General features: G+C 38.9%; 1 protein-coding gene across 9 annotated transcripts in view; it reads right to left on the bottom strand.

Moving 5' to 3' along the window:
- Positions 1–12,293, bottom strand: part of REPS1 (RALBP1 associated Eps domain containing 1) — an 86,798-nt gene that overhangs the window by 4,585 nt on the left and 69,920 nt on the right. For 4 of the 9 annotated variants that reach the window (XM_033235294.1, XM_033235295.1, XM_033235298.1 and 1 more), the window contains 7 exons: positions 11,735–11,822; positions 10,901–11,002; positions 8,027–8,099; positions 6,347–6,465; positions 5,201–5,265; positions 2,937–3,122; positions 1,514–1,609 (listed from right to left, as the gene is read on the bottom strand). In XM_033235294.1, coding sequence (XP_033091185.1) covers positions 1,514–1,609; positions 2,937–3,122; positions 5,201–5,265; positions 6,347–6,465; positions 8,027–8,099; positions 10,901–11,002; positions 11,735–11,822 — 729 coding nt within the window. The remainder of the gene's footprint in view (positions 1–1,513; positions 1,610–2,936; positions 3,123–5,200; positions 5,266–6,346; positions 6,466–8,026; positions 8,100–10,900; positions 11,003–11,734; positions 11,823–12,293) is intronic. The other 5 variants (XM_033235303.1, XM_033235301.1, XM_033235302.1 and 2 more) reach the window with 2 other exon arrangements.

Below are 12,293 nucleotides of genomic sequence, written 5' to 3'. Positions count from 1 at the left end.
GACATGCGGAGCTGTGAGTCAATTAAATCTCTTTTGTTTATAAATTACCCACTCTCAGGTGGTATCTTTACAGCAGTGTGAAAACAGACTAATACACACACAGCATCCAGAAAGTAGAATTTAAGCACTTCAGAAACACATGCTGTTTTTATAACTATTAGGAACGTCTAGATGATAACAGAAAAAAAAAGTTACCAAAATTATTCCCTCAAAGGGAAAGTGTGCTGATATTTGCAATCTGAGGTACATTGATATAGTTTAGGTATTTGTCCCCTCCAAATCTCATGTTGAAATGTGACCTCTAATGTTGGAGGTGGGCCTAGTGGGAGGTGTTTGGGTCATGGAGTAGATCCCCCATGAATGGCTTGGTGCCCTTCTCACGGTAATGAATGAGTTCTAACTCTGAGTTTACGTGAGAGCTGGCTGTTTAAAAGAGTCTGGCATCTCTCCTTGCTCCCTCACTTGCCATGTGACACACCTGCTCCCACTTTGCCTTCTGCCATGAATCTGAGTTTCCTGAGGCTTTAGAAGAAGCAGATTCTGGTACTATGCTTCCTGTACAGCCTGCAGAACCATGAGGCAAAATAAACCTCTTTTCTTTTTTTGAGACAGGGTGTCACTCTGTCACCCAGGGTGGAGTGTAGGGCACTATCTCAGTTCACTACAATCTCCACCTCCCAGGCTCAAGCAATCCCCCAACTTCAGCTTCCCGAGTAGCTGGGACTATAGGCGGGCACCATCACACCTGGCTAATTTTTGTGCTTTTTGTAGAGACAGGGTTTTGCTGCATTGCCCAGGCTGGTCTCGAATTCCTAAGCTCAAGTGATCCGTCTGCCTTGGACTCTCACAAAGTGCTGGGATTACAGGTGTAAGCCACTGTGTCCAGCATAACCTCTTTTTTTTTTTGTACAAATTACCCAGTCTCACATATTCCTTTATAGCAATGCAGATGGACTAACACATATATAAAACAGATAAGGATTGACAGATGAACAGAAGGCATGGAGAGATATGTAGTAAAGCAAGTATAGTAAAATAATAATGGTATATAAGGTAGTGAATTTACTGATGTACAATGAAAAACTGTTTCAATTTTTCTGTATGCTTAAATGTTTTCACAATAAAATGTTGGGGAAAAATTATTCCTAAAACAGTTAAAGTACAAGTTAAGAGCACAAGGAATAACAATAACTTTAGAGGGTTGATAATTTTTCTTTATTATATTCAAGACTACAATAAAAGAAACTGAATTTCACCTATAAAGAAGTTCTACCTTATACAGTGGGAAGAATGTAATAACCACTTAAATTTTGAGAACCTGTGACACATATTTAACAGATTACAGAATATCATCTCCATTAAACAGGCAGACTTTGTTCTGTGATAGACTGACTACACTACAGTTAAAGGTAGAGAAACGGGTTAGATGATTTCTGATTGACCTTATTTCTAAAAATTATTTCACATAACTTATGATGTACAAAATTATTATTATAAAAGACATTTTGCATACCACATTGGTGGGAGCACTAGCAGCTGTCTTTTCTTCAGTTTTACTATCTGCTTTGGCAACTCGAAGAGAATTTGCAGGATCAGAAGCTTTTTCAGCCTAAAAATGAATATGTTTATCACTATTAATTATACATAACATGTAATTATGCATAAATATAGCATATGTAACAAATCAGAGTAAAATAAATATTCAGACAACAAGAAAACTGAGATGATGCTAAGAAACTTGAAGGAACTTCATTAAATGAGATTTCTTTGCTACTGAAAGGCAGAGGGGAGAGCAGATAATAGATGTGTGAGGGAGAGAACGACTGGGTGAGGATGCAGGTAACAGATGTGCCAGGGAAAGGAGGATGGGGTGAAGATGAAGGTCATAGATGTGTGAGGGAGAGGACGACGGGGTGAGGATGCAGGTAACAGATGTGCCAGGGAGAGGAGGATGGGGTGAAGATGTAGGTCATAGATGTGTGAGGGAGAGGACGGGGTGAGGATGCAGGTAATAGATGTGTGAGGGAAAGGACGGGGTGAGGATGCAGCTATGTAATACATGTGTGAGGGAGAGGAGGACGGGGTGAAGATGCAGCCACTGCACTGAACCTCTAAGTGCTTAGTCTGGGAAGTCCTTGTGGTTGGGAGAGGGAGGCATCCACCCAGGGGAGTGAGTATGGTACCTTGTGCACACCTCTACATGCCCACTCTGACCCTCCTAGATGCAGCCCAGTCCCCTAATGGACACAGCAGAAAGTTATACGTTTGAAAAGGAAACTAGTAGGAAATTTTCCATGGCCATGATCTATATGAAAGAGGTTGCAGAATTCCTCTGGTCTTTCCAACTCCACATTTATGGTCAGCAATTTAGGTCAGAGATTCCTAGAGAAGTTCTTGCCATTGGAACTAACTACAACAGAATGTCCTAGAACACTGAATATTAAATTTTGGTATCCTACAGTCTTTGCTTAGTTAAGGCAGCTTAGTCTCATACAAATTGTAAATGCTTTAATTAGAAGTTTGGCTGAAATTTGGTTATAGTTAAAGTTGTAATTAGATCTAAAAGTTACATCTAGTGAAAAGTTGTAATGAGTGGAGCTATGGTAACCATGGCCTTTTATCACATGGAAATCTTCACCAAATCACGCAGTCAGATGCTTAGCATTAAGATGGAAACCCCCAAAGCAGTGTTTTAGCCACAGCCAGGTGGTGGTGTCTTTTCATGCGGTATCAATCCCCCACCCCCACCAGACTCTGATACTTAGTAAGCATTACACTGCAACCAGCAGATATTGGAGGCCAATAAAAAAGTTGAGAAGCACTGACCTAGGGAATATTTTACTCACTGATGTCACCTCTAATATCTGCTCTGTTGACCCAACATGGTATGGGAAGTGACTGCCTGCAGAAAATTAGCCAAGCCCTTGAAAACTGACCGGCAGGACTTCTGGATGTTTCTCGGCTTCATCATCTTGTTCTTCATTTACATTTGATGCAGCAAATACTTCAAATTGGCTGAAATCTGCAAAATTTGGTTGCTCTGGTATCTGCTGAGGTGAGGTACTAGTGTGAGTTATGAGGCCATCGGCATCCACTGGGCGATGCACAGCGGGACCAGGAGCCTATGCAATGGTTCAAAACAGAGGAACACACATTTTATCAGCCTATCAGTGTCACAGAGTCATCTTCTTCCTCTTTGAAAATTTAGTATATAAAGATGCCCTGTTTTATTATCTGTAAGTTCAGAGAGGTGTATTACAGTAACATTTAGCTCTAAATAAATGATTAAACCACAAGTGAAAAGCTAAGATACTAAAAAAAAATTAAGATAATAAACCTCCAATAAAAAGATTTTTTTTTCAAAAACTATAGTGCAAAGAAAGTACACTGAAGGAGAGGGTAGGGCTGGCCCTACCCCCATTCTCCATTTGCATGTATTTTTTTCTTAACTGGGCTAATACACAATAGTTTGTTCCTTAAATATTTTTTTTTTTTAATGTTTCACTATGTTTCTTAAAAAGGTTGCTCTTTTTAAAGTGTGAAAACCACTGCTCTTAACTATTCTCCCAACATGTCAGGAACACTTCCCTTCAATCCATCTTCCACTCCTTTGCCAGACCAATGCTGCTCCATCTTCAGTCTAAAAATATGTTTACTGAATATCTACTTGTGAACAAAACAAATGAGGCCCGCTTATACCCTAATAGAGTCGCTTCTCTCTGGAGCAGAAGTAAGTAAGAAATTAAAATAGAGTGTGAGATGTTTTATGACAAAGGAAGTAAAGGATACTAAAGAAAGACATCTGAAGTCTCTTCCCTTTAAAAATTCTTGCGGCCGGGCGCGGTGGCTCAAGCCTGTAATCCCAGCACTTTGGGAGGCCGAGACGGGCGGATCACGAGGTCAGGAGATCGAGACCATCCTGGCTAATACGGTGAAACCCCGTCTCTACTAAAAAAATATAAAAAACTAGCTGGGCGCGGTGGTGGGCGCCTGTAGTCCCAGCTACTCGGGAGGCTGAGGCAGGAGAATGGCGGGAACCAGGGAGGCGGAGCTTGCAGTGAGCTGAGATCCGGCCACAGCACTCCAGCCTGGGCGACAGAGCGAGACTCCGTCTCAAAAAAAAAAAAAAAAAAAATAAAAATTCTTCATCTCCTCTAAGAAAAACTCTGTCCTTCTTACTATGATATGGGAGATGCTCTGCCTCCTCCCTACCTCTCTAGCATCATTTCCCATCACTCCGCACATCTACTCCTGCTGTGCTGAACGAACTTGTTTTCCCCTGAGGAATGTGCCAGGCTTAACACACACCTCCATGGCTTTGTGGATGTCATACCTTCGGTTTGGAATACCTTCTCTCCAATAAATTCCAATTTATCTTTTAAGTCCCTGCTAAGTCTCATTCCACCATTTTATGTATAATGTGATCCTTAACTTCAGCCGCTAAGGCTGTCCCAAAGCATTTTATAAATGTCTACTACAGCACTCTAATTTCGATGTGGAAGCGATGCAGAGGTCATTATACTTCCTTAACTCATGTAGTAAACACATCCAGAGAGATGCAGTGAGGTTATTTTGGGGTATCTTGTTTTGTTTTGAGACAGGGTCTCACTCTGTCACCCAGGCTGGAGTGCAGTGGTGCAATCACAGCCCACTGCAACCTTGACCTCTCAGGCTCAAGAGATCCTCCCACCTCAGCCTCCCAAGTAGTTGGGACTACAGGTGCACACCACCACACCCAGCTAATTGTTTTTTGTTTTTAGAGACGGGGGTCTCACTATGTTGCCCAGGCTTGTCTGGAACTCCTGGGCTTGAGAAATCCTACTGCCTTAGCCTCCCAAAGTGCTGCAATTACAAGTGTGAACCACTGCACCCAGCCCAGTCAAGTGATTTTGTGAGTCACTGCTACACCCAGGACAGTAATGGATCTCTCCTATCTCCCAATCCATTGTTGTTTCAACTAAACTCTTCTCTGTCAAGACATTATCATTTGTTTCACTTTTAAGGCTCTTTCAAAAAACAACTCAGATCATTCTTGAAATGTGTATCTTTCAAAATGAGATTTAGCCTCACTGAATTAAATGCTCATTAAGGATGACCATCACATCATTCTTGACCTTCCAAATAATTTGAGAACAGAATTAAATACCTAGCAGGAAAAGTGATCATGGGACGTTTAGTAATAAATACCTTGGAGAATTACCTGTGAGGGCTGTGGTCTTGGAGGCACTGCAGGAGGATGGGCAACAACTCCAGCCTGTTGTTGTCCTGCATGAATACAAAAGTCTTCTTTTTAGTAACTGTATAATCACTTTGTTAATAGAAGAAATAGGCTGAATGAATGTGACTACATGATAAAGATTTCTAAGAATGTTTGTTAAGCATTAGAAGGCAGGTACTAACTTGTTACATGGTCTGTATGTAACCTAAAGACCAAATCTCACAGCCTTTCATCAGATGTCGCTTTGCTTCTTACCTCTATTACATGAAGCCCTCCTGGCATACTCCTGCCTATTTCCATAATAGTAAACAACCTTGATTTTCTTCTCATATCTCTGATTGCTGTTTAAGTATCAAATGAAAACTTCCAAATTTTCCCTTTCACTTAACACTTCACTTTTCCTCACCATTCTAAACTCATAGTGACTAAAACATCACTTCATCATCCTCTGCCCTAACTTTTCTATGTTAACCAAGGTAATAACAATACTGCCAGTTCTTCAAAAATTGAAAACCTGGGTAAGTTATGACTTTTCATCTTCATCAGCCAAACTGAGATCTATCAGTCCCCCCCAACTTGATATCACAACATTGTTCTTTTAAAATTTCCTGTGACATCTCTCAGGTTCCCATCTTCATCATTTGCACTCAAACATACTTTAAGTGGTCGTTAAGAAAAAAAAATTGCCTCTCATCTGCTATCTTTTTAACCCAAATTTTCCTTCAGATAATTTTTTTTTTGAGACAGGGTCTCATTCTGTCACCCAGGCTGCAGTGTAGTGAAATAATCTTGGCTTGCTGAAACCTCTGCTTCCCGGGTTCAAGGGATTCTCCCACCTCAGCCTCCCAAGTAGCTGGGACCACAGACATGCACCACCACCTCTGGCTAATTTTTGTGTTTTTAGTAGAGATGGGGTTTCACCATGTTGGTCAGGCTGGTCTCGAACTTGTGACCTCAAGTGATCTGCCTGCCTCTCAGAGTGCTGGGATTACAGGTGTGAACAACCACACCCGGCGAGACAAATATTTTTAAAAGACATGTTAATAGAAACAAAAATAAAATGTGTATGTGTGTTGGATTAACTTTAAAATTAAATGATAATGTATATTATGGTTCTCTAGCCCCTACCTGTGGTGACTGTAAAGGTCCGATTCATATCTAAAGACGATGATCTGGAATGAGAGGGCTGTGGCCTTGGAGGGGGAGGTGGTGGTGCAGTGTTATCAGGCGATGTTCCTGAATGAGATCTGCAAAATTCACCCCATCATAATTGGTCATACTGATATCAGAGCTTTTTTTCTCTTTAAACATTCAAACTTGACTAAGCAGCAAAGGATCTTATTAGCATGACATTTTCTCAACACTCAAGTATGTAAGTGTTACAATAAATTAAGATAGCACTGTTTTTGATGTATCCTAAACAACTGATTATTTTATGTGGCTAACCATTTTTTAAAAATAAAGTTATTAAGCAAAATTTCAATTTTTTTTTTTTTTTTTTTGAGACAGTCTCTCTCTGTTGCGCGGGCTGGAGTGCAGTGACACCATCTTGGCTCACTGCAATCTCCACTTCCTGGGTTCAAGCGATTCTCCTGCTTCCGCTCCCAAGTAGCTGGAATTACAGGTGCATGCTACCACGCCCGGTTAATTTTTGTATTTAGTAGAGATGGGGTTTCACCACGTTGGCCAGGATGGTCTCGAACTCCTGACTTCAGGTGATCCGCCCACCTCAGCCTCCCAAAGTGCTAGGATTACAGATGTGCCCAGTCTCAAAAATTTTGAAAATAAATTTAGCTGTCAACATAATTTCATAATAGACTGCATACTTAGTGTAATGCTTTCCCATTCAATTAAAGGTAATAATAGTCTGAAAAAAAAAATTGTAAAAAGGAAAGTCTACTTTCAGATATGGTTAGCTTTCAATCTATTAAGGTCTGGATTTTGGTGAGCTGCAGTACCCTTTCATGTGTCCACACAGACCATTTCATTTTAGAGGTGACTATGCTCAAACTCAACTCGCCCTAGAGATTCACTTCTTTGCTACCAAAGTCTTTCATATTCTGAAAAGAGTCTCCAAGGATTCTGGTAATCTGATCTTCACATATGAGAATAAATAGCAGAGTAAAATCCAAAATGACTGAGAATGCTAAGAAACACAGGAAGAACTACATGAAGAATCAGAAAGGAAGACAAGCAGCCTTCTGACTCTAAGCTGTTTGGAGATTCTGCATCCTCGCTACACCAGGCATGCAGCAAAATGATACTTACCACGTGCAAAAAGTGAGGAGAGAAAGATGCTTCTGTCCCGCACACAGTTTTTAGTGGATGGTAAAGCCCTTGCAGACAAATCTCTGGCCATCCTCCACCCTATCCCACACATTTCTTGTTTGTGCCTGAAAGGTTATATGTAATGCAGAACTTCAGGGTGGGGAGGTGGCCCACCACTGGACTGTGCTTTTGGATGGTGTTTTAAAACACAGAATTCTTTTGGTACTTGCCATAAGGCTATACATGTATTACTTAACAGACTCTCACTGTTTAGGTACAAAAAGGACTTACAAAACTTCTATCGACAAGAAGTTATCACCTCTTTTTAGAGCTTCCACAAAATACCATTTAGAAAGTCAGGGTTCTTTTTGTTTTTCTATTCAAGTGGAAAGGATCAAAATTACTTGTCTTTTACATAAATCAAAAAGTAACCTATCAGCTTTCAGATAACAAAATCATTTGTGCTTGGTTCTAAATAGTTTTAAACATTAAAATGCAGCAAGATAGTTTAACATGCTTTTCATTGACAGAAATACTGACCTTTGACGAGTTACATTGCTCCCGATCTGTTCTGGGTCAGAAGTAAAAGAGTCTGAACTACTGTAACCATCTGCTGATAAATGGGATATGTCCTATTTAATAATAATCATTTCTTTACTTTTTGCTCTATCTACTCCAAACAAATATAAGTGATATGCTGTTTCAAGCCAGAGATAGTCAAAGATTGGCTAATAGGCTAACAGTTCATCCTGGTGTTATTAATTGTAAAAAATTAACTACAAATAAAATAAATCATGGCATATTTACACAGTAGACAAAGCAAGTTATAGTCTAGAAACAATAATGAATACCTAATGATGCAGAAATATTCAAAATAAGTCACAGAACAGTACATATACAATGTGGCCCTCCAAATCTGTGGTTCTGTATCTGTAGGTTCCACAGCTGAGGATTCAACAAACCGCAAACAGAAAATATTAGAAAATAAAGTAACAATACAACAATAAAAATAACACAAATAAAAAACCATACAGCATGACCACTGTTTTTTTTTCAAATATAGTTCACGTGTGCGCGCGCATATATAAATATAAATATAAATATATATATATATATATATATATATGTATATTTTGGTAGAAATAAGGTTTCGCTATATTGTCCAGTCTGGTCTCTAACTCCTGGGTTTAAGCAATCCTCCTGCCTTGATTTCCGAAAGTGCTGGGATTACAGGTGTGAGCCACTGTGCCTGGCCCAATAAAACAACTATTTACATTGTACTAAGTATTACAGGTAATCTAGAGATGATTTCAAGTATACAGGAGGATATGCATAGGTTACATGCAAATACTACACCATTCCACATATCAGAGAGCTGACAATTCACAGATTTTGGTACCCATGGGGGTCCTGGAACCAATTCCCTAAACATATTGAGGGATGACTGTATTATAATTTCACATTAAATACAAACATAACTTACATATGTGCAGAATGAGAACTAAAGTTGACATTGAATCTGTTAATCATGGACATTGGTGGACTAGTGAGAATATGATTATTTCATTTTTATCTATTACATTTCTACAATAAATATGTCACTTCTGTAATGGACAAAAAGGTCACTTTTAAAGAACAAATTAGAAACCTTTAAATCAAATAATTTTGAAATTGTTAATGTGAAAATTAAAAATTTGACATGGGAATAAAATGTGCTTACAGAAGAGAATCCCAGAAATAGACTAAGAGTTGTAACAGAAAAAAGAAATTTTAAGATAGGAACTCTAGAGACAATCTGAAGGAATATTACTATATACGTTCAAGAGTCATAAGCTGAAGGCACTGGTTAATTTAGTTGTATTTCAAAATGTATCTTCTCCTTCCTTTTTCTTGTAAATCACAGAATCATCTAGTTGGTACAAGAATGACATTAAAATGAGCATATTTCCATCTGGATATTTTAACAGGCACCTCGAGTTTAACACATATGAAACCGAACTTGATTCTTTCCCTACAAACCTACTGCTATCAGTTTTCTTCATTTCCCTGTTGTCCAGGCCAAAAACCCTGGAACCATCCTTGACTCCTTTCTCTCTTACATCCTATACCACACAGGTAAAAGCAACTCTTGAGGTCTTTTCCTCCACAATGTACACAATAGCCAGAGTTCAGCCATCTCTTATCACTTCCACTGCTTGCACCCTAGACACCAAGCTGTCACCATCTTCTCTTGCCTGATTACCCTGTCTCCTAAATTGTGTACTGTTATGTCTCACCTTCTTCTGGCCTATTATCATTAGGACAGCCAGGGTGACCCAGTTAAAAAGGAGGCTCAGATCACATCACTCCTCCATTCAAACCTTCGACTGGCTTTTCATCTCACTAAGTCAAAGAAAATCTGACACTGCCTCCTGTTACTGTCCTACCACTGCTACCTTTCCCTGTCAAATTTGCTAACTAAGCCGGGTGCGGTGGCTCAAGCCTGTAATCCCAGCACTTTGGGAGGCTGAGACGGGCGGATCACGAGGTCAGGAGATCGAGACCATTCTGGCTAACACGGTGAAACCCCGTCTCTACTAAAAACTACAAAAAAACTAGCCGGGCGAGGTGGCGGCGCCTGTAGTCCCAGCTACCCGGGAGGCTGAGGCAGGAGAATGGCGTGAACCCGGGAGGCGGAGCTTGCAGTGAGCTGAGATCCGGCCACAGCACTCCAGCCTGGGTGACAGAGCGAGACTCCGTCTCAAAAAAAAAAAAAAAAAAAATTTGCTAACTAATTCTATTCCAGGTATTTGCTTGCTATTCTAGTAGAAGCAGGTCCTGCCTTAGGGCTCTACATTTGCTGTTTGTTGGGCCTTAATTTTCCTTCTGGATTTGTACAGCTTAATTCATCTCCTTCAAGTTTTCACTCAAATGACATTTTTTTGGTAAGGTCTTCCTTGACTATCCTATTTAAAATGGCACTCTCTCCACCCTCTCCCAGCTTTATTTTTATCCACAGTATTAGTTACTTTCTAATATAAGAGTTACTTTTTATCCCCCCTTTATCTCCCTTACAGAATGTAAACTCTATAGCAGCAAAGACTTTTTTTACTGTTCAATCCCCAGTGCCTAGAACAGATCCTGGCATACTGTATCCAATTAACACTGGCTGAATGAATGTATACACAATTTCTTGTGTGATAGAAAAGGAAGGAACTACTGGGAAACAGCCATAAGACCAAACCTGGCTACACAGAGAGGGATGGCAAACAGGAGGCCTGCATTGAAGCAGGAGTCAGTGGGCAACCATTTATTCACAGACAGGGCAAAGTGTTATCTAGTGAAGACAGTATTAAATGGGTACACATCTGAAATAGTCAGACTCTAAATCCAGACTTAGTAAACTTCAAATGGAAGATGTAATACTTCACTTACCTACAGTATTACCAGAAGCAAATTTCACTGATGAATTTATCTTATTTTCTTCTGAAAGGTCAGATGGTTTCACAAGTAATGGGCTAGTGGGATTTGTATGATCTATGAATTAATAGGTAAAAATACAAGATATAGGTATTTGAACTGATAAACTCATAAAGCTCAGAGTGTAAGACTTCATTTAAATATCCAAAGAAGTGGCAGGTAAAAACATAAAATGTAAGACAAAATAGTATTTTTAATAAAAACAAATGTAAAACTATTTATTTAGAATTTTATTTTCTGTCATAATAGAAGATAGTTTATAATGAAAAAGTTTATTTGCATGTTCACACTTAATTTTATTCCTGTAGCACACTTAAACAAAACACTACATAAATAAGCTGTAAAGTAAGTTAATTTATAACGCTGATTTATTAAAAAAAAAAAAATCTACCTTTGAGAAACCCTGAAACATTTAGTCTAAAATGAGACATTCCAAGAGTTCAAGTAAAACATATAATTTCCAAGCCAAAATTTATTTTAACATATATCTCTTCAGTTAAAGTTTTAACATATTTTAAACGTAAATTTACAAGGGTGACCATAAAAACCCACAGGGTATTAGAAATGTCACATTTTCGTATGTCCTTATTTTAAAACTCTATAATTTAAAATAAACTCCTTTTAAAAACTGCAACATAAATAAATACGCATGAACATATACATAATTACAGAAAGTACTAGCTTAAAAAATAAGCAACGATGAAAGAAAATTGAATCTTGACAGAATAATTACTTACGTATTTTAGTTTGATGCAAAACTAAAATACAAACCAGCAACAGCTTCCTTACCACTGCCAGTTCTTTTAAGTTCCATTTCCTGCATGTGGATTTTGCTTGGAGTCATACGAATGGGAACTGGATGAACAATAGCAGTATCCTAGAGACAAATGGGAGGAAATACAGAATTTGTATTAAAATGTCAAGCTAATGCCATGCAATAATCAAAACTAATAAAACTGTAAAAACCAGTGGACAGGCTTTCCCATTTACACTAAGGCAGGCACAAAAATAAGCTTTTTAAGTTAAAAGCTCTAGAATTCTATCTAAAAATCAAGCTCACTATATATGCCTAATATCTGCTAATTTAAAAAAAAACTTTTTAAGTGGAGTGATTAAAGATTTACGTGAAGGCTGGGCACAGAGGCTCATACCTGTAATGCCAGCACTTTGGGAGGCCAAGGCAGGAGAATCACTTGAGCCCAGAGAACAGCCTAACCAACATAGTGAAACACTGTCTCTTCAAAAAATATAAAAATTATCTGGGCATGGCCCATGACTTACAGTCCCAGCTACTCAGGATGCTTAGGTAGGAGGTTCCTTTTTTTTTTTTTTTTGAGATGGAGTCTTG

The sequence above is a fragment of the Trachypithecus francoisi genome, unplaced genomic scaffold (genome assembly GCF_009764315.1).
Source record: "Trachypithecus francoisi isolate TF-2019V2 unplaced genomic scaffold, Tfra_2.0 Lachesis_group15, whole genome shotgun sequence".
In the NCBI taxonomy this organism is placed as follows: domain Eukaryota; kingdom Metazoa; phylum Chordata; class Mammalia; order Primates; family Cercopithecidae; genus Trachypithecus; species Trachypithecus francoisi.
Note: the sequence above shows the minus strand (reverse complement) of the source record. Positions and strands in the feature narration are given on the sequence as shown.